This window comes from Chelonoidis abingdonii, chromosome 1, assembly GCF_003597395.2.
Source record: "Chelonoidis abingdonii isolate Lonesome George chromosome 1, CheloAbing_2.0, whole genome shotgun sequence".
Classification (NCBI taxonomy): Eukaryota; Metazoa; Chordata; order Testudines; family Testudinidae; genus Chelonoidis; species Chelonoidis abingdonii.
Genome location: NC_133769.1, coordinates 159,157,454 through 159,180,520, shown reverse-complemented (window position 1 = coordinate 159,180,520; position 23,067 = coordinate 159,157,454). Strand labels below are relative to the sequence as shown.

At 42.8% G+C, this 23,067-nt stretch overlaps 2 protein-coding genes across 9 annotated transcripts in view; one reads left to right on the top strand and one right to left on the bottom strand.

Moving 5' to 3' along the window:
- The first annotated feature begins 224 nt into the window (after positions 1-224).
- LOC116825980 (beta-1,4-galactosyltransferase 3-like) lies at positions 225-18,269 on the top strand. Its single transcript, XM_032782421.2, has 7 exons — positions 225-327; positions 1,080-1,568; positions 9,432-9,667; positions 10,587-10,777; positions 11,977-12,099; positions 15,865-15,969; positions 17,473-18,269. The coding sequence occupies exons 2-7, from the start codon at positions 1,331-1,333 to the stop codon at positions 17,642-17,644; spliced, it is 1,065 nt and encodes a 354-aa protein (XP_032638312.1). The 5' UTR covers positions 225-327; positions 1,080-1,330; the 3' UTR covers positions 17,645-18,269.
- A 3,445-nt stretch (positions 18,270-21,714) lies between these two features.
- B4GALT4 (beta-1,4-galactosyltransferase 4) overlaps positions 21,715-23,067 on the bottom strand; it is a 53,323-nt gene continuing 51,970 nt past the window's right edge. For all 8 annotated transcript variants that reach the window (XM_075072057.1, XM_075072067.1, XM_075072059.1 and 5 more), the window contains one exon: positions 21,715-22,953. In XM_075072057.1, the coding sequence (XP_074928158.1) occupies positions 22,812-22,953 (142 nt within the window). In that variant the 3' untranslated portion in view covers positions 21,715-22,811. The remainder of the gene's footprint in view (positions 22,954-23,067) is intronic.

The following is a 23,067-nucleotide window of genomic DNA, read 5'->3' as shown; positions in this document are numbered from 1 at the left end:
GCACAACTCACATCCCAGCATGCACTGCTCCATATGCTAGAACAGGAGTGGGGGGTCTTTAGGGCATATACGAGGTAATTTTAATCCCCCGCTCGCGTTGCATGCTGGGAGCTGTAGTCCCTGAAGAACCGCGTTGCATGCTGGGCGTTGTGGTCTCGCATGGAGTTTGAGGCGGCGTGGATCGGGTCCATTTTATGCAAATTACAGGAGCGAGACGGTGGGACGGGCGGCTCTACGGGGTGGGCGTGGCCCGGGAAGGGGCGTGGCCAGCGCGGCGAGTGGTGGGCCTGGCGGTTTAACGGAGGCGCCTGGTGTCTCCGCAGGCAGGTGAGGGGCTTTCTGTGGCGCGCGCTCGCCCCGACTCCTGGGTTCGCTGTGGCGCGAGGGGAGACACGAGAAGGCCCTTCCCGTACCGGTCCCAGCCGCTGTGAGGGGCGCTGGTCACTGCGGCTCCTGCCATAACCCAGCGCTGGGGGGTCGAACAGCAGCCGCCAGGGCTGCCCCAAGGCCCCGCAGGCCGCTCCTCCCCCGCTCGCCTCTAACTGGAGCTGTCTCCTCACGCGGCTGCTGCCTGTGTGGACGCTCCGATTCCGGCACGAGCGTCCCGCGTTCTCCCGGAGCCGGAGTGAAACCCGGCAGCGCTATGTGGGGGATCCGGGCGTCCACACAGGGAGCACCGCGGCGCGGGGACGACCCCGAACTCCTCTCGCCTTAAGGGGCGGCTCGCTCCGGGTCTGTGCGGCCTGGCTGCCGGCAGCGGGGACCTCACTCCGCCTGCAGCCCTGCTGGAGCTAGTTTTCTTCAGTGGCAGGGAGTGGGGTAATGCGGGGAAGGCAGACCCAGCCTGGCCCCAGTACGCCAGAGCTTGGCTGTGGTGATTAGTAGGCAAACGGGCTGGCATCCTGTGGTGGAATTAGGGTGACCAGATGTCCTGATTTTACAGGGACAGCCCTGATTTTTGGGTCTTTCTTACATAAGCTCCTCTTACCTCTCACCCCCTGTCTGGATTTTTCACATTTGCTGTCTGGTCCCCCTAGGTGGAATTGCTGTAACAGGGTGTCTTTTTTCTCTTTAATTAGCTGCGCAGGTCGAATGTTGAGGAAGAATGAAGAGCGATGCACAGAAGATGGCTAAAGTTTAGCGGTTTAGACTGCACGTAAGGAAACCATGCTTGAAATATGCACTGCAGTCAAAAGATATTCTTCTGCTGAGCCCTTTGAAGCGGACAGGCATGCTTACATACATGAATGTAGCCCTGAAGTTAAAATGTGAAGTTGTTCTAGAGAATTAAACTCTCAACAAGACTAGTTCCAGTGGATGGCCTAAAACCATGTCCTTGTCTCGTGTTGAAAATCCTTGTTTCCTGCTCTTCCTAGCTGTCTTTCAAGCAATATTTATCCTGATTTTGTACCGAGGTGGAGCATCCAGTGTATTTCGAGGATTTTTAGATGCTCCTCAGCCTTGGGATTACTCAAAAACACAGGATGTGTATACAAATCTCAGCTTGTTCACCCGAGCTCCTAATGAAGAAACTATGCCATATTGCACAGCCCAGTCACCGATATTTGGTATGTATAAACTGCTGGTGTTTGAACTAGCGCATCAGTGTAATAACACTTTTTTCTCTTTACAAAAGGGAAGTATTTTTGTCAGTAATTTACTACAATGTCTGAAGCTTCTTCTAGCATTTCCACTCTTGGGGCTGGATTAATCTCTTCCTTTCATCCTAAATCTAGATAGTGGAAAGTTACTCAAAAAGAACAGGAGTACTTGTGGCACCTTAGAGACTAACAAATTTATTTCAGCACGAGCTTTCGTGAGCTACAGCTCACTTCTTTGGATGCATAGAAAGTTACTGACTCTGATAGCATGTGATGGCATCAAACAGTGCAGGTGGTTTTGTTCAATGTATGCTTAGGCCCTGTTTATGCTAAACTTCACAGTGAGCTGATAACCAGTTAGAGCCGGCCATGTTGCATACACTACTGTAGGTTTTTTGTTTGTTTTGGTTTTTGTCAACACATTACATGATTAATACTGAGTAACCATGGCAGCTGAGTGTTTTAAGTTCCTAGAGGCTTTGATTGGCCCATGTTCTTATTGCCAGTTTGTAATGCTGTTTGGATTGGATCTTTATATACACAAGGAAATTCTGTACCAGTTTTCCAGCAGTGATGTAGGTAGCACTGTAGCTGCTGCAGTACAAGCTGTAGTGTAGATTGGGTGCTATGCTATATTTACCAGTGTCCAGCTTTTCTCAGAGCTCTGCCCAACTGGACACAGGTAATTTTGCAGTCAGGCAGCCCTTCTTAAAGCTCTAGATGACACGGTTGTTTTAAAAAATAAACTGTGTTTAGTCTACATTAGAACTTTCACCCTTGGTAGTATTGATTCAGCTACATCACAAAACGTTTCAATCTGGAAACATTCTTACGTTTCCTAACTGCTGTGTAACCAGTTCAGCCAGTCTTCCCTCCTCCCAGCTCTCTGTGGTAGGGCACCTCACAGTTTATTGCCCCCATGCTGCAAATGCCATAATCTGTGTGTGTCTTTTTCACGTACAGTTGCCACTGCTGCGGCACTATATGATAGCTGCCCAGATACTCTGCGATGTAGTGACGCAAATGTGATCGGGCAGCATGGTAAGAAGGAGTACACAATCTTGCCTCACATAATTAGCTTTTTAAAAAGCACAATGTGTGGGCACAACACGGCTGTTTGGAACAATTGCCTGGTTTAGTTGGAAAACATGGATTTACTAATCTGGGTGGGCATTTAGACTAGTTCTACAGGCTTTATAACAATATTTGATCAACCTTTTGTGTTTTCCCTCTGTCACTGAGATTAAATGAAATAAACAGGCAGTGTCGTGGCGATATGCATGGTTTCTCACTCATGTTGTCTTGCTTGTATGCCTCAATCACCTCTTGGAAACAGCCACTTCTGTGAGCCACGTTCCTCATGGCCACTGAAGAAATTGTCCGTGAGACTATTGGCACAGATGCCAGTTATTGTTTCTTGAGGCATAGACTCAGTCTAGAGCAGACTAGAGCTCACGGATTCACTTAAGAGGGCCTGGATAGATAGTGACTGAAAAGTCTTACTATGACCCAAGTTTTAGACTAGTGAATGGGAAGCTTGCACTCCCTTTCAGCAAACGCTAACAAAAATCCTCCTCTTAAAACGCTTTCTTTAAATAGGAGGCTTCACTTTATCTTTAACCTCCAAACAAACACATGGCGAGCGCTGTACAACTTGCCTTTCACCTATCAGAGAATGTTTTATATGTCGCTGCCAAAATGAGAGCAAATTAAAGATGGAGTTTAATTAGATTAAATACTCTAGAGTAATTAGCATTTATGGAAACCTCTAGAGGAAACTAGAACTGTGCATTTGAAACATTACACTGCAAAAAGCAATCTTGTGAGAAGTTGGAACACTTGCAGCGTGAGAAATAAGATTCTGCTTTAGTTTGCTAACTTTCTAACCAATAACTTTTTTTTTTTTAGTGCATAAAAAGAAACTTTCTCCAGATACTAATGATCTGTTGTGTTCAAACCTCTTTTAAATGTATGCTACTGTAAAAGGCATTTACTCTTCTCCCCAGAACTAAAATAGATATACAAATTATTTATTAATAAAAACCTCTTGAGTCCCATTGCAATTAAAAGCATCACATATGGACTAAATACCTGTCCTTCCAATTCTTATTTCATAATCTCCATTAAATAAGACTTCAAATGTAATTCTTGAAGCTCCAAGTTGGAGACTGGTAATAGGTTGCTTTGGGCCTGATCCAAATCTCTCTACGGTCAATGGAAATACCCATGAGCTTCAGATTAGGCCTTCTGTGAAGTGCAGCCCTTTCTCCACTTATGTGTGTGGTAAATGTTCAGTGTCTTCATTACCATACAGAACAAGTAACTTTTTTTCTTTTTCCATCTTGAAAATTATCTAAGCAAAAGTCAGCTGCCTGCAATTTCTCTTTTTTTGTCAAATACAAACCTACAGCTTGTTTGTATGCTCAACTTGATTCCAGTCAAACTGAATCAATTTATTTATCATTTAACTTCAAAGTCCTGTAGTTTTGCACTTTGCTTCCAGTAGATATTACAACCAATGTGGTTCAGTGCATTGTCTCTTCTAGTTCATCTTTTGCTTGTGGCAAAATCTTGTTTCTGAAAGATTTTCAGCAAGGAATTTTTCAGCAATATCCACTCTGTTGTTTGTGTGAATGATTAGATAGGTCAAATTTCTCCCTCACGTACCTGCTGAATTAAATGGGTTTATACCAGGAGCAAACTTGGTCCAATGTCTTTGAAAATAGTCCCTCCTTTTTACTCCCATCTGGCATACCCCTCTTGGGAGCATGACCATCTGCTGTGGTACTAGTGAGTGACAAGACTGCAGGGACCAATTTGATACTTTTTCTATTAGGGATCACACTTTTGTTTATATTTAAAAAGAAAAAATAGGCAAGGGCATTTCTATGAATAGGGTTTAAGCCTTTAGCTTCAGTTGAGGGGCCTGGCCTGGACACACTTTTGGATTGGGCCCATCTTCCATCATTAGGATTTGGTCCTTAACCTAATGCTCCTTTACTGCTTCTTATTTCTTCATCTAAACAATGTGGGCTTGTCTGCGTAGGGAAGTGTACTAGCATAACTATACCAGAATAATTGTACAGTAACTCCTCACTTAAAGTCATCCTGGTTAACATTGTTTCCTTGTTACATTGCTGATCAATTAGGGAGCATGCTCATTCAAAGTTGGCAGCTGCCTGCTTTGTCCACTGCTTGCAGGAAGAGCAGCCCGTTGCAGCTAGCTGGTGGGGGCTTGGAACCAGGATGGACCTGCAGCCCAGCCCCTATCAGCTCCACCCCACCTAAGTTCCCTGTGCTGCAACTGCCCAGCAGGCTAATAATTGGCAGTTCAGCTGCCACTCCCCCTCACTGCCCTGTGCTGCTCCTGCCCTCTGCCTTGGAGCTGCTCCCAGAGACTCCTGCTTGCTGTGCAGCGGGCAGGGGCTCATGTCAGGGTGTCCATCTCCCCTGCTTACCCCTTCTCCATATAGAGCAGGGAGGGGACACAGATGAAGAGAGACAGAGAGCTTGCTGCCCCAACTTCCTGATCCACTTAAAAAGACAATGCATTTAAGAGCATGGGGCACAAGTTGCTTGCTGGAGGATTCTTTGCAGCTTGAGGTCTTCAAACCACAATTTGAGGACTTCAGTAACTCCAGACATAGGTTAGGGGTTTGTTTATAGAAGTGGATGGGTGAGATTCTGTGGCCTGCATTGTGCAGGAGGTCAGACTAGATGATCATAATGGTCCCTTCTGACCTTAAAGTATGAGTCTATAAGAGTGGGTCAGCTTACTTAAAAGGGCAGTGTGCATCTCTCTCTCTCTCCCCCCCACACACAAGGTGTGTGTCTGTCTCCATTTGCTATGCTGTCTCCCCTCCCTCCTGTTCCTGCTGCCTTGATAAAAAGCTACATTAAAAACAATGTGTTAACCCTTAAGGGCTCAGCGAGTGCTAGTTCATCATTTAGCAGCAAGGCATTTCCTGGGAAATATCCCTCCCTCTTCCTCTGACTTCACCACCTCAGCCAAGCTTCACAATCATCATTGCTGTGAACAGTATTAAATTGTTTTTAAAATGTATACTGTGTGTATATCTATATAATATAGTTTTTTCTCTGGTGAAAAAAATTTCCCTGGAACCTAATCCCCCCCTATTTAATTCTTATGGGGAAATTGGATTCACTAAACATCATTTCACTTAAAGTCGCATTTTTTCAGGACCATAACTATGATGTTAAGCAAGGAGTTACTATACTGGTACAGTGACATAACTGATGATGTACCAGTGCACTAGGGTGACCACTTTTTCAAAAGGCAAAAGCAGGACACATGCGGGAGTCCCACTGGCCTCTGTAGTCTCAAGCACCCCGCCCTGGACAGGTGGAGGGTTAGTGGCTCCCCACAGAGGCCTGGGGTCCCTGAGTAGCTCTTACTACTATCTAACTCTGGCTGCTGGGGGTGGGGGGGAAGAGAAAGGGGGTGGCTCATGGCGAGGGGGGACAACGGCCCACCTCAGTCATCTGTCTCATCTCTTCCCCCCCGACACCAGGAAGAGGTTGACGCAGTCCCTGAATCTCAATCAGCGTGGAGCAACACTGCAGGGAATCCAGGACACATGCTGTGCTGGAGTCATTCACACCAGGACTTGAACTCTGCATTTTGGGACTGTCCCATCCAATTCAGGACTAGTGGTCACCCTACAGTAGGCTAATATAACTGCACATGTGGACACTTACTCTGGATTCAGGGAGTCCACATAGGGAGTTATACCAGTATAACTATAGTGGTATAATCATACTGTACTGACATAGTTCTACCAATAAATTTCCCTATGAGGACAAGCTGTTTCCATTCAGGGTAGTGCAAACACCTAATTGTGTAAGTTCCCCTTTGACAAGATGAATCGTGCTGATTGAAGTCATCTGTTGAAGTCAGTGGTGTTGCACCCACTTATGCCAGATTAAATGTGTACCAAGAGGACCGTTGTAAGGTCATCTCATCCAAAGTGTGCGCACAAGAGGTCTGAGAGGTCTCACGTTTTCCCTTCTTGAAATGAATTGGATTCAGCCAAAATCAGTAACAACCTCTTAGTCTGAAAGCTTGCTTTACTTATTAGGTAATGCAGAGAACGTGTCCTGCAATGATGCAAATGAGCTAAAGGGATGGGTGAGGGCTGTGGTTTTTATATATGCAGCTAGAAGCTTCCTGTGCTGGTTGACAATTGTATGTCTCTAAACATGGTTAAAAGATTCTTTTCCATCTAATGTTATAGATGCAGAGCAATGGCTCAGGAAGCTTTGGGGAAATTACATATATATATATTTTTTATTTTATTTTTTTTTTTTTTATGCAGTAGTACTAACCTGTGTGTGTTTGGTTTTTTGTTTTCTTTTCTTTTTTTTCTGCGAATCATTTCATCAGTAATATGATTCAGGAGAGGATTTCCTACCTGAACTCCTCGCTGCTTGCCTTTGTTACATGATATCAGCCAGTGGTGGTCAAGGGAGCACAAGTTGGAAGCATGGTCTTTATGTAAATAGTGTCTTCTGAGAGAGAATGAATGATAGTGGCCAGGGCAAGGGTGTCTTAATTCCCGCTACAGTACAAGAGTGCACTGTGCTCAGGGCCCAGTCTTCCATGGCAGCAGAGCTTGCTATTGAATTTGTGCTTCAGAATCTGAGTATTACTAAACATTTTATTTTTCATTTGCACTCATGGTTGTAGAGAGAACTTTAAAAATGTACAGGCAGCACTTCATTGATTTACAAGTATTCAGAGTTGAAATAATAGCTCAGAAAGGTGTGAACTGATCCATTCCTTTTAAATGTGGACTCTGGACTATGGCATTTTTCAGTACTTCTGCCCTGAAATTTGCTATTTTGCTCCTGTTGGACACCGATGATTTTTCTGTCTACCTGCTCTGCAGAGATCTGTATGCAGCTGCCTTTACTTTCCCCACAAGAGGGAGTTTGTTGCACTATAGTGCTTGCTCCCTATGCTGTTCCATGGAGCCAGGAGGCGGGGTTAGGGAACCGGACCTGAAGTCCAGCTTGCAGCCAGGGAGTTTGGGGGTAGGGTGACCAGACAGCAAGTGTGAAATCGGGACAGGAGATGGGAAGTAATAGGAGCCTATATAAGAGAGACTCAAAATTGGGACTGTCCCTATAAAATCGAGGCATCTGGTCACTCTATTTGAGGGAGTCAGAAGTCCTTGGGGATACGAGCCATAGATGCAGCTTGAAAGGAAGCTTGTTTTTCTCCCCATGTGTGGCAGGGAAAGAAGCAGAATCTGAGCTAGGTTGCTTGGACAACATCACAGGAGCTGAGGAGCCACGTGACCAGGAGAGCATGACAAACAACTTTATCCTCTTAAAATAATCATGGTTGGGAAAACACTTCCAAAATTCATCTGTGAGCGGTGGGGGTGGGAGAACAAAAAATGTAAGAATATTGCATAGCAGTAGAATAAATGAAGGTTGGGGTTTTTTTAGAAAGCAGGAGTTGCAGTTGTGGAATTTACAAATTGGCGCTACTGAACTTGGTCCTGCTGTATGCAGAGCCTTGATTATACTGAAAGAAACACCACCACCTCTTTTTTTTGTTTGTTTGTTTTTTTTAACACCTTATACCCTTTGTTTTTGTGACTCCCATAAATGCAACTGAATCTGAATACAAGTATATTTTGTTAGCATCTCTTAGACAAATGCCAACTGACACTGGAGCAATAGTTAATACTTACATATGAAAACAGTTACTTTAGCTTTTTATTTTAAATACAAAAACAGTATAATAGAAATGTACAGATTAAAAACAATAATGGAATAAAGTGTTTTGTTTTTAAAGACAGAAGCGGAGAGTTCATAGAAGCAGCTAATACAATCACAGTAATCACCTAGCCATGGTAGGTATAATCTAGAGTGGTCCCCCACCCCTCCAATAACATAGTTCCTCAAAGAACAGCTGTTCTGTTTGTTGCAGTTAAGCAAACATGGGAGCAGTTGGTTAGGAAAATTCTTGGTAGCAGCATCAAAAATCAGTTTTCTATTATAGACATCCGGTTCCTTGATATTTTTTTTTTTTTTTTTTTAAATACTTAAAGCTTTAGGTTTCATCGAGGGGTAAAAGGTGGTGGAGGAAGGGAAAGGAAGCCACCAAAATAAACTGTAGGGTTACAAGGGTCTGCTTTCCTGACGCTAAAAAGGCATCAGAGCCCATATTCACAACAGAATGGATTGAGAGCTGGCTGTGAACTCTCAAAGTAGGAAATATTTTACCTACTGCTAAATAATATCAGATTGCCCTGAGAACAGAAGGGGAACTTATTTTTGGGTGGCATGGGCTGCAGTGAGAGAAAGTGCCCCTGTTCCCTTAAGTTCTATTTTCTCCAAAATAGTTTCTTTGTAGTCACCACAATTCCTCCAGACCACTTTGTCCTCGATCCCTTACCTGAAATGAGGCATTGATACATAAATGGGAAAAGGTAGTAAAGAGGGCAGATGTGATTGTAGAAGAATAGTTGGAGAAACAACCAATCCTGCAATGATAAATATCTTGCCTTTTATCAGGACACCCTTGTGGTCTGCTTACACAGTGTACTTCACAGGAGTCTGGGTCTTCTCTTCTAGTTTGAGTGAGCAATAGCAAATGTCAGAAGAACAGGACTGTGGATCAGCCCATTGAAAGGCCTCCCTTGTAGATACCCCACTATACTGCTCCCTGTTGGGTATAGCTCAAGTGTTTCCAGCAGTAGATACGAGTTTTTATTCTGATGGATTTGAACAGTGATTTGGCTCAACCTCATATTCACCAGATTTTCACTTTTTCCCCCCCTTCCCTTGTTCTTACAGTTGGTCCATTAACCATCACCTTTAATACATTCCCCAGTGAAAGAATGATAATTAAAAAAAATCCCTTTGTTCGGTTTGGAGGCTGCTACAGCCCTCCTCACTGTCTGGCTCGCTATAAATCAGCCATCATTGTACCACACAAGAACCAAGAGAAGCACCTGCGACACCTTCTCTATTATCTTCATCCCTTCCTACAGCGCCAACAGCTTCACTATGGCATCTACTTGATTCACCAGGTAAATCAAAACGATGTGTGTCTATCACTGCTGCTGAGATTTCCAGTTGAGTGGTTTGACTGTGAATGAAAAGTGGACACACAATTCCCCCCTGAGAAATATGGAGTTTGTGAATATGAATGTACAAGTGGCACATAATTTGTATTTCTAAGGTGTTTGTCATTGTATTTTAGCACTAGATACTGTTCCATGTTTGTTTTGGGTTTGTTTTTTTTTTTGTTTTTTTTGGAGGGACAAATTTAACCTTAAAGGGTGGTGATCTTTCCTGTGAAAGAGGACTGAATATGGGTCCTCTCAAGTTCATCGGAGCTGCTTCTGAGTCAGTCAGAAGGAGGTGCCAGAGTGGAACTGGGTATCCTTACTGTTTGCCTAGAATGAGGTACAAACTCTGATTTGATCCTGCTCTGGGTCACACTTACATATGCCAAACAATTGGTGTTACTGATGAGTTCTGGTGGTGGTGTTTGTGAAGGATCCTCAGAGGGGGAAACTAACTAGTGGTGAAAACTGATGGCTAGTTAGGAAGGGGAGTATCTTTTTCAATTGTATGTAACTAGGATATGTATTCTGATTTCTGGCTTCTTTCTAAAGAGGGATGAGGGCAATAATCTCTGTGTGCAGGGAAGTATAGTTGAAGGTCTACATTAGTCTGTTACAGAGATTAGAATACCTTTTTTCTCTTAATGCCCATGTGCAAAAGACTCAAATTCCCAAAGTTCATAGAGTTGCTAAGGCAGTAGGGTCAGATTTCCAAAGCATCTAAGGAACTTCTGAAAACTTTTCCCAGCATCACTTGGTTCCAGTTTCCCTCAAATTTGAAATCCATGGGAGTTTTGCCATTGACTTCAGTGTGAGCAGCCTTAGACCTTTTGAAGCCATTTCAGGAGTTGGTGAGTTAACTGCATGTTTTCTTTTCCAGGCTGGGAATGCTACTTTTAACCGAGCCAAGCTCCTTAATGTTGGTATCCGGGAAGCCATGAAGGATGAGGACTGGGACTGTCTGCTCCTGCATGACGTGGACCTCATTCCTGAAAATGATTATAACCTCTATGTCTGTGATGAATACTACCCCAAACACATTGCCAGTGCCATAGACAAATTCCAGTACAGGTAAAGGTCTGCATTTGGGATGGACACTTTTTTTTTTTCATGATCTTATCAGCAGTCCCTTTTCATGGAACATTGAAGGATGTTACCTCAATGTATTCTTATCTGGGCGGCTGTTGCAGGAAGGATGTGTCAGAGTAGCTAGTCAAATGATTCCTGCTGCTCTTCCCCCATGCACCCATATTGAAACTGAAAGATTTTTGTTCTCTTCTTCCCTAAGATGCAAGATGGAGAGCATTAAGCAGCACAAATGTGACATGCTTTTTGCTCATTTGCAAACTTACCACCATTAATTTGGGCTTGAATAGGGACTGGGAGTGGCTGGCTCACTACAAAAGCAATTTTCCCTCTCTTGGTATTGACACCTCATCAATTATTGGGAGTGGACCACATCCACCCTGACTGAATTGGCCTGGTCAACACTGGTTCTCCACTTGTAAGGTAACTCCCTTCTCTTCATGTGCCAGTATATTTATGCCTGTATCTGTAATTTTCACTCCATGCATCTGAAGAAGTGGGGATTTTTTACCCATGAAAGCTTATGCCCAAATAAATCTGTAAGCCTTTAATGTGCCACTGGACTCCTTGTTGAAATGTGACGTGACATACTGCTGCTGAGTAGGGATCTGAACACTGAGTTGTCTTTGAGATGTTGATGAAATTGTAATCTACATCACTTTCAACAGCTATGGCTTCCCTCTTCCACAGCTATATAATTATCATGAATCATTTTATGACACACCAGGACAAACCCAGTCCTGCGAGGGCCCCTCTTTTGCCTTCAGCAGCTATTCAAAGCAAACTGAAATGCATCTTCCTGTGATTGATGGCTAATTATTTTCTTTCCTGCTTCTGTGAGCAGAGTACAGTATTTCCCTCACACTGGAGGGAAAAATGCCTGAGTTGCAGAACAGTTTATCTCTGAATTTTGCTGGTTAGAAGGAATCTCAGTTGAATTTACCAGTCTGATCTTCTGCACTGTAGTATTTAATATCCCACTTAGTCAGTGACGAAAACTTTCTACAGGTTCTTTTTAGTTCAATCCACTTGCCACATAAATATGAAAACTGTCATCCAGCTTCTTGTGAAATAAAAGTACAATAAGCTGAGACTGACATGCATGTGACTTATCGCTGTATTGTAAGACAGTTTGTCAAGTGACTGACAAAAACTCTCAATTTTGACAATTTGCTCTTCTCCAGTTTGCCATATTGGTCCTTTTTTGGAGGTGTCTCTGCTTTGACTCCAGAGCATTACATGAAGATAAATGGGTTTCCAAACACCTACTGGGGCAGTCGTGGTGAAGACGATGACATTGCTGCAAGGTACTAACGGCTAGAACTGGGCCATTTTAAAATAGAACTGAATAAAGGTCTAAAGTAACAACATATTACATGGGCTCCATTAGCCCTATAAAAGAGCTAATAGGTTCTGGACAACTTTAATTTTATAAGGTGCTCTGATTCATGGATTTCAAGGCCAGAAGGGGCCATTATGATCCTCTTGTCTGACCTCCTACGTAATACAAGCCACAGAACTTCCCCAAAATAATTCCTAGACCAGTGGTTCTCAACCAGAAATAAATCTGAGAGCAGGGCTGGCACTAGAGTCACTGGGGCCCAGGGAAAAAAGCCGAAGCCCGAGCCCCACTGCCTGGGAATGAAGCCAGCTTAGCTTTGCGAAGTCCCCTGTGACATGGGGCCTTGGACAGTTGCCCAGCTTTTTATCCCCTAACGCTAACCCTGGCTCTTAATCTACTGGATATGTGGAAACACATTTTTTTTGTGGCATAGGTGGGCTGTGGAGTTTTTATAGCATGTTCTGGGGGGTGGGGGATTCAAAGAAAAAGGTTGAGAACACCTATCCTAGACCAGTGCTTCTCAAAGTGGTGGTCTGTGGACTGGTGCTGCTCCGTGAGCCGTCTGCAGCGAGTTTCCTCATAAGAGCGTTGAATAGGATAATAATATGGCACCGGCCCCTGGCACATTGGGGGAGAAAAAAAATGCCAGTCCCCCACATCAGAGAAGCACTGTCCTAGACCATATCTTCTAGAAAAAAAAAAAATTCAATCATGATTTAAAAATTGTCAGTGATGTAGACTCCACCACAACCCTTAGTAAATTATTCCAATGGTTAATTATTCTCACCATTAACAATTTACACCTTATTTCCGGTCCGAATTAATCCAGTGGCTGGAAACTGAAACTAGACAGTTATACTTTCTCTGCTAGATTGAAGAGCCTATTAAATATTTGTTCCCCATATACTTACAGACTGTAATAAAGTCACCCCTTAAAGTTAAGCTATAAATAGGTTAGACTGAGCTCTTTGAACCTATCACTGTAAGGCATGTTTTGTAATCCTTTAATGATTCCGGTGGTTCTTCTCTGAATCCTCTGCAATGTATCAGCATCCTCCCAGAGTTCAGCTCTGGAGACATTTTAAATTCAGAATTGATGGTCAGGGCATGTTAGATCTAATATTGTACAAAAGTGATACTTGAAACAGTAGGAGGTTAGATTTCTTCAGATAGCTTGGGCTTCAGGAGCTAGATAATGTTGCATTGAATACCCTTGTGCTGTCTCTCTGGGGTTCTTCCAAGAGCTGTATAAAACACTAGTGACTGACAGTTGACTCTCACTGAAATTAATCATTCCATAGGAGAGAATACTAGGCCGACAAGGTAGAAAACCTAGAAGGTAGCTACATTTTAAGGGAAGTTTTAGATTTAAAAATAGGAGGGGATTCAGGACCTGGCATTTAGCACCTGAAAGACTGTTTCAGTAAGTACACAGTATTTAGGGAGCTAGGAATCTGGATTCCTTACATTACTATCTTTAAACCGTCCGACACGTAATGACGTACCATAGAGCCTTAAAGTACCATATGCGTCCATGTTGGCAAAATGTGATGTTTTGTTGCTAGGAAGGTGATGTGCTATGGGTGTGAATATAGAGTTTTTAATTACAGCTGCTGTATCCAATGTAGCTCTGTAGGGTACAGAATAAAGACCCTTTGGCCTCATCTACCCTAAGAAGCACTGTAGCTGTAATTCACCGGTGGTACAGCTCTACTAGCAGACTTTGAGGCAAACTGTTGGGGAGGTTATACTACTTAGCTGGCAGTAAAAATCGTAACATTTATTTCCTGCTCTTGCACAGTGTGACAGGTTATGTAATTTTCAGTGGAACATTCTGTTCAAGAACACTGGGAGTCTTACCAAGCATTGTGCTCCTGAGAATGGAAAGTTAGGTATTTAACACACTTACTTCCTTTGAGCAGAGAAATCTTATTAAAGTAATGAAAGTACTATTTGATTGATGGAATATCAGGCTATAGTGCATCCTGAATTTCTAAAAACAAAGAGGAGACCCATCCCAATGCTTTCTGCACTACTTCAGCTCTTAACATGGGTCTCAAGTGGGGTGCCAGTGGTGAGAAGTGCCCTACCAGAGTCCTGTGCATTAGGGTGCACTTCATATACAGAATTTTTTTAAAGGAATAAATCTGTTCAAGGGGCACTATTAGCTGAGTAGACCCCAAAACATACCTTCCTTGAAGGAAAGCAAATCCCATGCAATATCCTGTGAGAATTATGTGCTACAAATAATTGATAACCACAGCCACTTGAGGGGCACGTTGCTATTGGTGGTGGAAGCTAATAATGATTCTTTGTTCACAAACATACAGCCCTGTGTTTACAAAAGTTTGCAGTGATTTGGGGTGCCTCAATTTTTGAGTGACCGGCTTGAGACCCCTAAGAGCTAAGTTTTAGAAAGGACTGAGCACCTATGCCGTAGAACAGCAAAACTAAAATTGGAAGTATAGCATGAACCTTTGCTGGCCTTGTCTTCTCTATAAAGCTTTATTATATTAAACACAACTGAAGAGCCAGGTTGGCCAATCAGTGCTGAGCACTGTGTTGCAGTCAGTACGGATGAAGCCAAATTGGGTTCAACAGTATCAGCTAGTTGTGGTTTTTAAACCTTAATCTCGGGCATTGGTATCCTTCTTGCTCACCTCCTATGAGAAATGAGCTTCAACATATTAACTGGAACCATTTAGGTATTAACATTAAGAACAGACCATGTTTTTGGGGTGTTTATGGTAATTTTGTGGGTTTTTCATTATTGCCTTAACTTAGTAATACAACTTTAAATACAAAAAGCTACAGTTAGTCTGGCAATGCCAGACTAGAGTTCAACAGCGAAGTTAGCTCAGCTCTTTTGCAGTTGTGCCCATTTTTCTGTGCAGTGTAATGTTTGTTTTAGCATTTGGTAAAGTACCATTATCTCAACCTGGGCTGTAGCAAGAGTTTGCATTCAGAAAACATACTCTTAATGAATTAATACCATTTCTGGGTTTCTTTTGATCATTCTAGTCTAAATTGTTGGCACTTTGGCCTTTCCCAAGGGCTTGGGAGCAGGAATGTAGCAGTGCAGCTTGCTGCTATCTATCTCTAGCATTTATCTCTAAAATGAAACTTTTATTGAAAGAAATGGAATAAAAAGTTCCAAAGTTGTTGTTTGCCAAATTAAACTGCCTAAATCTTCAGCAAATTAAATGAACATGGTAGTAGCAATGGGTCTGGCTATGGGAGCCTCTTCTGCACTTGAGATCTATCCAGAACTGCCAGTGATTCACGTCAAGTGGCAGTAGTGCCAGTAATACTTTTTTTGTAAATTTCCCTAGCCTGGGCATTCAGACACAGCCGTTAACGGCCTCTGAAACTCTAGCTCATCTGAATGGTAGCATACTGCTCTGCTGCTGGCCCGCTCATACTTATGTACCACACTAGTTTCAGATAAAGTAAGTGTTCCCATCACAGTCTCTACAAGTGGTGTCAGTCAGTTTAGTGGTGCATTCATTGTGCCATAATTAAGGAGGTACCACCAAGTACCATAATCTTACTTCCTCTTCTTGAATTTGAAGTACTGTCTTTTCAGCCCTGTTGTGTGGTTTTTTTTTCTTTGTTTGTTTGTTTTTTGCTTTGGTTGTGTTTCTACCAGGAAACATCTCTGTACTTTGTGTAACCTAGAGCTGGCATTCTTGTGTATAAACCCAGATTTTGCTCTGTCTTCATTTTAAAGGATTCAGTTAGCAGGAATGAAAATAGTCAGGACCTCCATTCATCTTGGACGCTACAAAATGGTGGATCTTGAGCAACACAAAGGGAGTGAAGAGTACTCAATAAGGTAACTATTGTAGGAGGGCCCTGTCCTCATTTGTCCTAATTCCAGTGTGGCCATCCCTGGTCTGTAGAGCCTGCTGACTGAGTGCTATCAACTTCCTTCTCATGCAGGGCAGAAAGCAGCTTCTTGGACTGTGCTTTTCACCATCCTCCTTTTCAATGCTGCTAGTTAAAGAAACCATCTCTGGCTTTGTTCAGCACACAGTTTGGAAACATTTTGCTTGATTTGTTTTGATTACAACTTAAATTCCTGCAGTCCTGCTGGCAGCCTGTGGACTCATGGACAAAAGAACATTTGTGATATCAGCAATATTTTCTGGTCAAAAGCCAATTACAACTGAACCTTACTTTTTTTTCGGTGGTTATATTTTTAAAGTGTAGATGCTCTTAATACTATTCATCACATTGTTTGAAGTCCTTATTAATAAGATCATTCTTTTGATTGGCAGTTGCTAGAAAGAGTTTTGTACAGAGCCTAGCACAGTGGAGTCCTGGCCCATGATTAGGGCTCCAGACACTACAGTAATAGTTTATTTAGAATTCATATTTTAACAGTCATCAAATTTTTTATATGAAGAACCAAGACACCTTGAGATTACTAATTTGGAAGTTATCTTGGAAATATTGAAGCCTGTTCTCTTATCTCTTCCCTCCTCTCAAGATTTCTATGTACATCTCAGACAAAATAAATGTCTTAATACTTTGTTACATACAAATCTTATGCTAGGAGTAGACAGACACTAAGCTGTATGCAGACCTATTAAAAATGTGAAATCGGAGCACTGAATTCAGCAGATGTGGGGAAGGTGGACCCTCTAATTTAAATCCCTGAGGACCTACTTACATACCAAAAGCTGGAAGAAAGTATTTATCTGGTGGGGTGGAGGCTGTCTACACTGGCATCTCAGCCCTCCCACTTGCCTTATCCTTAATGCTGAGCTCAGCAGCTTCTCTCGTGTTCACAAGTTGACTGACATACAGCCATCTGCATCTCCATTCTACCTCTGAAATTCTCACTGCCCCCTTTGCCTCCTCAGGCCCCACCTCTCCATGTTCCAACACTTGCAGTGTGGTGCTGCCACTGCCTTTTCATAAATACAGATCAGCATTGCCACATCATCCTTGTACTCACACATGCCACTGGTCCTCCCCGTTCATTTCAGGCTCCGGCTCCAAATGGTCCTTAATATCATACAATTACTCCTGTCTCTTGCACCTCACAGCATGTCTGCTCGTCTAGAACAGGTTTCCTTTGTGCAAACGAACAATCTGAGGTCTTTTGTGGAACAGGCTTTACCTATAAAGCTGCTGCCACCTGGAACAGCTTCCCTATGTGCCTGTCTACATCTTTCTTTAAGTGTTACCTGAAAGTGCCTCTCTGATTAAGCTACTTAATCATATTCACACATAGTGTTGTATTGTAACTGAGTGGACAAAGCTGGGAATACGTCCCTTAGTCTCCCTCTGCTGTCCTTTTATCTAACTACAGGTATTCTCCTCCCTTCAGGCCTGCTCCACTGCATAACACCAAAAAAACATGGAAGGATGATGGAATGAATTCTGTAGAGTTCAAACTCCTTTCAAGAAAGAAGCACCTTCTTTATACCAATATCACCGTGGACATTGGGAATGCTCCCACACTGCCTCCAGAGGGTAAAAACAAAGAGAAGAGAGCTTGAGTATTGGTGCAGCACCTGGAAATTGTTCAACACAGGAGGTGCCAGCCTATTGTTAATCAGAGGTCTACAAAGATTGAGGAATTATTTCCTGCTGTGGGCTTCACCTTTCCTCCAAACATGCAAGGGTTAAAAGAGAAGTCTTCAGGAATGAGGCATGACAGCTACTAGACTGGATTCAGTTTATTGTAGAGAATCCCTTTTTAAGCACTGTAAAATGTGATGCTTACTGAGCCCTTTACACACCCCCACCTACCCACCTCTGTTGCAGCCTTGGGGAGTACATCCTTATTCATCACCAGGCAAATCCATTCTAATCTGCGTACTCTTAAATCGGTATCACCCACTAGCTGGATAGTTGGTTGAATGCCAGCTACGTAATCTCTGCATATCCTCCTGCTTACTATTTTAAAATGGTAATTAGGTTAAAGCCACTCTGAGGAGGTGTTTCATGTTTTGTTTGAAAGAAACCTCAGTCCCATCTCTCTGAGAGAGACTGCAACTAGAGAATCTCTTTCTTGAAATAATTTTTTTTTTCTTTAGTGTTAAATATTTCCCTTTCCAACTGTTACTTTTTTTTTTGTAAATATTCTTCAGGAAGTTTTAAATATAAGATTTTGAAAGTTAATAGCCCTCTTATGGTTCCTGTTTTATGTGACCACTTGCAAAGTACATGAGCTTCTCCACAGGAAGTCTAGCGGCTTGGTATAGCAAAGTCTTGTCTAGTCATAAGTAGAGCAGGAACCAGAGTATTGGCTTCCTGCATAAATTTTTGTGTGTGTGTCTGCCTGCCAGTGCTGATCTAATTTATAAATCTAGTCACTTAGAACACTACTAAAAAAACTCAGCATAGGACTGGTAGAAATAACACTCCATGTATCTATAAGAGCTAGAAAAGGGTTACTTTAAACATAAGTTACCAGTCTCCCCTGAGCTGCAGGAATTGGTAGGGCCCTACCAAAACCATGGTCTATGTTGGTCATTTTCAGAGTCATAAGATTTTTAAAACTGTAAATTTCATGATTTCAGCTATGTAAATCTGAAATTTCATGGTGTTGTAATTGTAAGGGTCCTGACCCCCATAAAGGAGTGGGGGGGGGGGGGGAGGTCACAAGGTTATGGACGGGTGGGGTTGCAGAACTGCCAACCTTACTTCTGCACTGCTGTTGGCAGTGACACTGCCTTGAATGCTGGACCCTGAAGTTCTCATCCATACAGAAGAATTCTGGAGAAATATGAATAAAAGGGGAGTTCAGTCTCCACAGGCAGTTCAGTCCTTGGCCTAGCCCTGAGCCTGCAATAAAGGGGGAACCATCGCTTTTGTAAGACAGACACTTCTCCATTGAGTGTGTGAACTCTCAGCTAGTTCTACAACAGGTGCCAGTTCTTAATGCTTTAGTAACTAATCTTTGGCTAACACCCTAGTTAAAGGCCTGTGTCTTCCCCCTTTACCAGTCCTTTCAGCCATCCAGTAGGCCATCTCTTCAGTTTTCACAGAACATGTGAGACAGCTAGTGCATTTCGCTACCTTTCCTCTGTGTCACTGTGACCATAGAACCAGCCATTTATTCTTAGCTGACTGCAAGCAAGCTTTGTCATAAATCTACAGAAGTCATTTTGCTCCTATTGTATTTCTTATAGGGTTACATCTTTTAAGCAGCTGAAGCTATTTAAGCAGTCCCCTATTCCTTGTGTGTGTTATCTGGAGGTCACACTGCTAAATGTGTTAATCCCTTTAGGGGAAGAGGACTAATCCATTGCTAAACAGCTGTGGGGTGACCCTTGGGACTAGCTCATAATAAAGTTTAATTAGACCAGTCAGGCTCTTGGGCTGTTGAATTTTTTTTTTAAACTTCCAGCTAAGGTAAGCCCCCATCTTCCATTTCACACTACCTTCCATTCTGGATCCTTTCTGTTTTAGGATGGGGAAAGAGACATGTTAACAAGGAAAAATTACTTAGCCTTAATGGGAATAAGAATACTGATTGTAATACTGAGTTGTCATCTTTCTTGTGGGGTAAAAGAGAAGCGGTTGAAGCTGGACTTTGTACCCCACCCTGCTAGATTACATTAATTTCTAAAATGCCCCCTCTCAATACTGTTGCAGTAAAGCACCACTTAGTTATTCTGTCCTGTTTCTTAATACAAACTGAATCCCCCACCCCCCCTTAAACAAGGCAGAAGTACACACACAGACTTTGTATTGTGTCCTGACAACCAATGGACTGGCAGTCTCAGGGGAAGGCCCTATTTTTTCATTTCCTTTCCCCTAGCAGGGTCTGAATCTGCGCACATTAGGATTAAAAGCCTCAATGTCTCAACTATCTCTATTTGCTCTTTCTCTATGCCTTACCAAGCTGTTCTAGTTTATGTCCTATGCCTATTAAAACAGAATTTATCACTAACCAACTTCTCAAGTGCATCCAGAAACTACTAGACAGAGCATAAGTTCTGGCATGCACAACCAGCTGAGGAATACCATTAATAAAGACGACTGTCTTCTGCACTTGCTAAGTCTTTTTTGCCTTCCTGTTCAGTGTAGACTGGTGGTAGCATTCTGTAGGGGGGAACAAGAGGACCAAACAAAATGCAAATACAGTTTAATTTCCTTTTGTCATTAGAGGGCTTTAAAGATTAGTCTGTTCTAAAAACAATTTCTCCAGAGCAACTGCTTTGTATTCAGTCTTCAGCCTATATCATATTCTCCACCATATGAAGTCTACTAGCCCCGGGATGAGGAAGTCCTTGTGTCATAGCCATACCAGAATGTGTGGTGGGATAGAGTTCCTCTGGGCTGCTGATCTCCCCTGCATGAAGCAGACACTTTTGACAGCTGCAGCTTCCTTACCAAAAGGAGCAGTTATTGCTGCAGTGTTCAGGGGGAAACAGCAGATGGCAGCATATGATGGCATTTACTTTTCAAAGTGTTCATGGTGGAGCAGTGTCTCAGCTTTTATAGCATTAATGATAGCAAGCATCTGCTATTTCCATTATACATCACTTCTAATTTTCACTGCCAAACACTTTTAATTTTTCAAACATTAACCTTTTGTCTCAAGTTTTCAAGATGTGGTCTCTTGCTTTTTGACAGAATTGGAAAACAAAACCAAACCCAAAAACACCTTCAAGTAAAATCATAGGTTTTGAGGAGTAAGTTAGGAAAACCCTCCACACTTTCTCCATTATAAAACCATTCTAGGCACACAATACAGTGAGAGCATGAATGACTGAAATGTAAAACTTGGCCCATTTGCTTGATTTGAGGAAAAAGGTAAAAATGTAAAAAAATCTAACTTTTCAGATTGAAGCAGAGTGTCTGGAAGGTCCTGCCCCCTTTGTGACCTCACTGTATGTGGTCAACCTGTTCAGCCCTGGTGGGCTTGAGCAAGGGCTGCTTTTGGGACAGGTTTGCATAGGGGAGATGGAGTGGGAGTGTTTATTCTCTCTCCCCTCAAAAAACCACCTGCCTAACCATCAGCAACAACAGGAAACAGTGGCAGTGAAAAATCTGGTACTGGTTTTAAAATCTCAGCAATTTTTGGTACATTCCAAAATATTAGTAATTTCAGAGCTAATCTGAAGAGCAAATGGATGCAGTTGGCAAACTCGGGGGCCAAGATGGACACTGTTCTTAAAAGCAGTAAGCCGTAACAGCTTGAGGGTATGGCTACACCTGGAATTTCAAAGCAAAGTGTGAGTGTGGTCGGAGCGGCAGCACTGGGAGAGAGCTCTCCCAGCGCTGCACATAAACCACATCTTCTACAGATGTAGCGTGCAGCGCTGGGAGCATGGGTCCCAGCACTGCCACCCTGATTACACTGAGGTTTTACAGCGCTGTATCTTGCAGCGCTCGGGGGTGTTTTTTCACATCCCTGAGCGCAAAAGTTGCAGCGCTGTAAAGTGTGAGTGTAGCCATACCCTGAGTCTTTCCTCTGCAGGATAGAATGAATATGCTTAGCAACTAGCCAGAGGAAATAATTCTTTAGACTTCACGCTACCATGAGCATGGTTTTTAACATTTAAGTTTCTAGGTAATAAATTACTGCTTCCTGGAGGAATTAATATAACAAACATCAGAATCAAAGCTTTTTCTTCTTGAGAAGACTATGATCTTACATTTATTGATTGCAACCAACATCCACCCCTCAAGCACCAACACAGTGTTGTCTGCTGCTGTAGAGAAGGGGCTTATAACACTCCCATGCATTTGCAGTGGGAAAACTTGCAATTTACCGCAACTGCTAACCAGTTTATCCACAAATCAACCTCTTTTTTTTTTTAAAGCAAGAACTACAAAAAGTCAAGTCATTACCTTGCTGGGTATTTGTGCCACACTGAGCACCAGGCTAACAGTGTCTCGGAAACAAGAAACGGGGGGTAGTCTCAATCCATTTTACACATGACTTATTTGTGTGTATTCCCTCAATGCCCAGCCCAGACTGGCACAGTAGAAAGGTGATAACCATACTAGTGTCCTTATTACAGTCTTGCTGCAGAAATAAGTGAGCCTTTCATATATCCACAGAACTCTTGAGTACTCCCACTAGGTACTGAATTGAATTGATGAAGGACAAGGGAATCCTTTGGAGTGAAATGGGTTGTATTTTATTGAGAGTTTTTAAACTCTCTTCAATGTGGCTGCAGATTACTTCCCTCTCCCTTTCCTCGCGCACCCAGGCTGAGATCAAATCAGCCTTTCTAAACAAGACTTTAGGCTATGAACTATTCTTGCACTTTGTATGATAACACCGTCGCACTCCTTTAGAAGACACGGCAGTGTTGGCTCCTGTGTCCTGCTCTCTAATTGCAGAAGGTTTGAAAACAGCTACTGGAGCTGAGGCCTTTCAGTGGGTCTAGTTCATGTTCCCAACAAGGCCAATAAAAAGCCAACAGTCCAAACAAATAGATTTTCTAAATATCCCAGTGAAAACAAACAGGCACGGCGACATATCCACTCAGTCAGTCCAGGTCCCCTGCTTAACGCACGGCGTTGCCACAAAACAAAATTTGTAACCAAACAATTAGAAAGGATGAAAGAAGCTATTTTCTCTGCACTGTCTCTGTGCTGCTGGGGGACCCCTTCCGGCAGAACGCTGCCTTTCCAGTCATTGCAGCAGCTACCTCAAGCGGAAGATCTATTTCCGTCTCCTAGAAACTACAGGAAATACTGTTACGACATCTTGGGTGGCATGCTGAAATCCACTGTGACATTTATGTACAAAGGGTTGTGCTCCACCGAGAGCAATTTATAGGAACAGGAGTTCAGCCCATCTGTTTTCCACACTCGAGACACCTGCCGCAAGAGTTTCATCCTAAGGATACAACCAGAGAAAAAAATATTTATAGGACTGTGGAGTTAAGAAACCCCTACTCCAGAGCTGGAGATGCCATTACAATTCACAGCAGAGGAGCATCAAGCTCTACCC